Source organism: Penaeus vannamei, chromosome 39 (genome assembly GCF_042767895.1).
Source record: "Penaeus vannamei isolate JL-2024 chromosome 39, ASM4276789v1, whole genome shotgun sequence".
Lineage (NCBI taxonomy): Eukaryota > Metazoa > Arthropoda > Malacostraca > Decapoda > Penaeidae > Penaeus > Penaeus vannamei.
Window position 1 is genome coordinate 26,264,721 of NC_091587.1, and position 5,000 is coordinate 26,269,720.

The 5,000-nt window shown below is 33.5% G+C and overlaps 4 protein-coding genes across 4 annotated transcripts in view; 3 read left to right on the forward strand and 1 right to left on the reverse strand.

Moving 5' to 3' along the window:
* The window catches only part of LOC113805375 (pro-resilin), an 82,627-nt gene that overhangs the window by 71,408 nt on the left and 6,219 nt on the right, over positions 1-5,000 (reverse strand). The gene's annotated exons all lie outside the window — the stretch shown is intronic.
* The window catches only part of LOC113811095 (pro-resilin-like), a 143,296-nt gene that overhangs the window by 57,177 nt on the left and 81,119 nt on the right, over positions 1-5,000 (forward strand). The window lies entirely within an intron of this gene.
* Positions 1,575-2,307, forward strand: LOC138859985 (pro-resilin-like). The gene is made up of 3 exons (XM_070116626.1): positions 1,575-1,611; positions 1,716-1,790; positions 1,895-2,307. The coding sequence occupies exons 1-3, from the start codon at positions 1,600-1,602 to the stop codon at positions 2,210-2,212; spliced, it is 405 nt and encodes a 134-aa protein (XP_069972727.1). The 5' UTR covers positions 1,575-1,599; the 3' UTR covers positions 2,213-2,307.
* LOC138859977 (pro-resilin-like) overlaps positions 4,412-5,000 on the forward strand; it is a 750-nt gene continuing 161 nt past the window's right edge. Inside the window, exons 1-3 of the mRNA XM_070116559.1 lie at positions 4,412-4,452; positions 4,557-4,631; positions 4,746-5,000. The exon at positions 4,746-5,000 is cut by the window's right edge and continues 161 nt beyond it. Coding sequence (XP_069972660.1) covers positions 4,441-4,452; positions 4,557-4,631; positions 4,746-5,000 — 342 coding nt within the window. The 5' untranslated portion in view covers positions 4,412-4,440. The remainder of the gene's footprint in view (positions 4,453-4,556; positions 4,632-4,745) is intronic.

The window sequence follows — 5,000 nt, forward strand, 5'->3', positions numbered from 1 at the left end:
TATATATATATATGATGTATGTTATATGCAGTATATATATACATATATGTACAGACACATACAAACACACTATGTATATAAACTTAGGAAAATTAGGTGAAATAAATATTGTCCATTCTAATGGTGATTCAGTATCTTTTATTTTTGTCTTTAAAAATGAGGGATCGAAAAGACTACAGCATAAGTCTTTAAGAAGAGAATGGCAAAAATTGATAGGAGGAAGTTAAGCTCTATACGACCACCTTTATCAATTAATATATATGTAATTTCGTATTAAATCAGAAAGTCTCATTGATTTAAGAGCTATTCCATCACAAAGAATATAAGATGCGAATTCAGTATAGTTAAAGATGTACAGGTTTGCAGAGAGGAAAGGTTAAATAAATTATTTTAGGTTCCTCTCGAAGAAATTTAAGGTGAGAATGAAAATGTAGTGGTCTAATTCCTCTTTATGTCATAAGTTAATATCAAATATATAATTTGAGATTTATTGGTTTGGAATGCCTACAATCTATTTTCTATTAATCAAATAATCCCGAAGCCATCTATTTTTTTTTTTTTTTGTCTGAAAGATCAGCAAACACCTGGCCCTTTCAATAATATATATATATATATGTATATATATATATATATATATATATATATATATATATATATATATATATATATATATATATATATACACACACACACACACACACACACACACACACACACACACACACACACACACACACACACACACACACACACACACACACACACACACATATATATATATATATATATATATATATATATATATATATATATATATATATATATATATATACATATATATATGCATATATATATATATATATATATATATATATATATATATATATATATATATATATATATATATATATATATATAAGTGTGGGGAAATAAACCATAGAAATATTAATAAAATGAATATGGATCAGATATCATCGTACACATCGTCATGTCTTTTTTCATATAAATGAATTTAGTGTTGGTTAGGGATTTAATAATCATTCTATATTAGAATGAACTTTCATAGTTTTTAATGATAGGTAATAATAGGTTATAAGTAATAGTGTTTTGAACTGCGATGCTTTACCAAGGATTTATTTATGTACACATGCATTAGTCCTTTTACCATAAGTAAAATGCTTTCAGTCGGTTTTTCCGACGCAGAGGTATTGCAATACGAAGTTCAGGGCTTACAGAAGGATGGTTTGTACGTTAAGCAATCCTAAATTGCGCGCACGTGAATGTGTCTGTGTGTGTATTTGTGTTTATGTGTGTGTGCACGTTTGGGTTAATATATTCATGTATTTTGTATGCAGGTGTATGACTTTGTATGCGTGTCTATTCGTGCGTGGGAGTACCATGTCTATGATTTCGTGTTTGAGCGTCGGCGATTTTAAACATCACTAGCAATGCCTTCGCCGTCAACTCGCCCCGCCCAGACTTTTAGTAATAAACATAAAAAAAGAAAAAACTTGAATGACCTTGCGCCACGTTTGTGGAGGTATATATTGCTCAGCTTTCAGGGGGTAGGTATCAGTGGCCTCTGAAATCATTCTCAAAATGAACACTAAGGTAGGCGGACTCTAGGGTTTAACGGCTAACGTGTAATGCATAGAGCATGTAAACTAATCTCTACGAATTCAATACATGCTTTATCATGAAATTTCATGTTTCAGGTCTTCATCCTCCTCGGTCTGGCAGCCATTGCCGCCGCAGACAGCTTCGAGTCCTACGAATACAGACCACCACGGGTTAGTTATTTAAAGTCTAAAATTATTATGGCAGTGACTGACGTTTTGACAGATTTATGTCTTTTAATGTTTATGAGTTAACACTTTTTCGGTCTATGCAACAGAGATACTCCTCCGAGGAATCCTACGAGTCCGGCGAAGCCAAGTACGACTTCCAATGGGCTGTTGATCACGAAGACTCCGGCAACAACTACGGACACCAGGAAGCCCGTGACGGCGAAGACACTCAGGGATCCTACTACGTGCACCTCCCCGACGGCCGCCTGCAGACCGTCAAGTACTTCGTGGACGGCGACTCCGGCTACGTGGCTGAGGTCAACTACGATGGCGAGGCTCGTTTCCCCGACTCCTTCGAGTCCGCTTCCTTCGAGTCCCGCGAATACAGGCCACGATACTTCTATGACTCCAATGAGTCTAAGTAATGACACTTGTTTGATCGAACCTTAGTTGGTGAAACTCTTGAGACCATTTATTTATGTATCTATGTACAGATATTTATAAATTTGCCGTATGAAAAATGTTTTAGTTTATTTCAACCATACCTCAATAAGTGCAACCAAAAAATTGAGATGCCAGTCATCCAAGAAAATGTTAGTGATTCTCTATCATGGTATTGAGGTAGCCATGGATAAAATTGGAATAACACGCATACGGAATCCCACATGTATGTATTTAACTACATATACTTTCATACATGCAGAGATATACCTATGTGAATGTGTTTCTGTTTATATATACACATATATCTATGTTATATATATGTATGTCTTCATTTATTATGAATATATAGCTATAAACAATGCTTGTATCAAGAAAAGGGGAAATACTACTTCACTTTCACAGTTGCTATTTCTATAAACAAACAATTCCAGGAAATGGCATTTGGAAAGAAAAAAATAATACCAGAAAGAAGAAAATTAAAACCTTATTTCTTTCCCTGCCCCCTCCCCCCCAATATATATATATATATATATATATATATATATATATATATATATATATATATATACAATATTGGTTCACATTCTGTTAAAAAGAACCTCTCCGCTCATAAAACAATATAACTACCATTGTTTACATCGAAGTGGTTACCATCGTACGAGGGTATAACCTAGAAAGTGTAATGAAATAAAATTAGGAAACTTTACATATATATATATATATATATATATATATATATATATATATATATATATATATTATATGCAGTATATATACACATATATATGTACACACACACATACAAACACACTATGTATATAATCTTAGGAAAATTAGGTGAAATAAATATTGTCCATTCTAATGATCATTCAGTATCTTTTATTTTTGTTTTTAAAAATGAGGGATCGAAAAGACTACAGCATAAGTCTTTAAGAAGAGAATGACAAAAATTGATAGGAGGAAGTTAAGCTCTCTACGAGCACCTTTATTAATTAATATATGTGTAATTTCGTATTGAATCAGCAAGTCTCATTGCTTAAAGAGCTATTCCATCACAAAGAATATAAGATGTGAATTCAGTACAATTAATGATGTACAGGTTTACAGAGAAAAAAGTTTAAAGAACATATGATTCTAGGTCCTTCTCGAAGAAATTTAAGGTGAGAATGAAAATGTGGTGGTCTAATTCCTGGTTATGTCATAAGTTAATATAAAATATATAATTTGAGATTTATTGGTTTGGAATGCCTACAATCTATTTTCTATTAATTAAATAATCCCGAAGCCATCTATTTTTTTTTTGTCTGAAAGATCACCAAACCCCTGGCCCTTTCAATAATTTATATAGATATATATATATATATATATATATATATATATATATATATATATATATATATATATATATATATATATATATATATATATATATATATATATATATATATATATATATATATATATATATATATATATATATATATATATATATATATATATATATATATATATATATATATATATATATATATATATATATATATATAAGTGTGGGGAAATAAACCATAGAAATAACAATAAAATGTATATGGATAAGATATCGTACACCTCGTTATATCTTTTCATATAAATGAATTTAGTGTTGGTTAGGGATTTAACAATCATTCTATATTAGTATGAACTTTCATAGTTTTTAATGATAGGTAATAATAGGTTATAGGTAATAGTGTTTTGAACTACGATGCAGTACCAAGGATTTATTTATGTATACATACATTAGTCCTTTTACCATAAGTAAAATGCTTTCAGTCGGTTTTTCCGACGCAGAGGTATTGCAATACGAAGTTCAGGGCTTACAGAAGGACGGTTGGTTCGTTAAGCAATCCAAAATTGCGCGCACGTGAATGTGTTTGTGTGTGTCCTTATGTTTATGTGTGTGTGCACGTTTGGGTTAATATATTCATGTATTTTGTATGGAGGTGTATGACTTTGTATGCGTGTCCATTCGTGCGTGGGAGTACCATGTCTATGAGCGTCGGTGATTTTATACATCACTCGCAATGCCCTCGCCGTTAACTCGCCCCGCCCAGACTTTTAGTAATAAACATAAAAAAATTACCTTGAATGACCTTGCGCCACGTTTGTGGAGGTATATATTGCTCAGCTTTCATGGGGTAAGTATCAGTAGCCTCTGAAATCATTCTCAAAAATGAACACTAAGGTAGGCGGACTCTAGGGTTTAACGGCTAACGTGTAGTGCATAGAGCATATAAATTAATCTCTACGAATGCAATACATGCTGTATCATGAAATTTCGTGTTTCAGGTCTTCATCCTCCTCGGTCTGGCAGCCATTGCCGCCGCAGACAGCTTCGAGTCCTACGAATACAGACCACCACGGGTTAGTTATTTGAAATCAAGGCTATTCTATGTCAATGATTTAATACATGGACAGCTTGGTGATTTCTCGAATTCACAATGACAGAGAACAATAATTTTACGGTTTGTGTAACAGAGATACTCCTCCGAGGAATCCTACGAGTCCGGAGAAGCCAGATACAACTTCCAATGGGCTGTCGATCACGAAGACTCCGGCAACAACTACGGACACCAGGAAGCCCGTGACGGCGAAGACACTCAGGGATCCTACTACGTGCACCTCCCCGACGGCCGCCTGCAGACCGTCAAGTACTTCGTGGACGGCGACTCCGGCTACGTGGCTGAGGTCAACTACGATGGCGAGGCTCGTTTCCCCGACTCCTTCGAGTCC

Coding starts and splice junctions, on each gene's coding strand:
- LOC138859985 (XM_070116626.1), top strand. Junction 1,791..1,894: donor ACGAATACAGACCACCACGG/GTTAGTTATTTA, acceptor TCTATGCAACAG/AGATACTCCTCCGAGGAATC.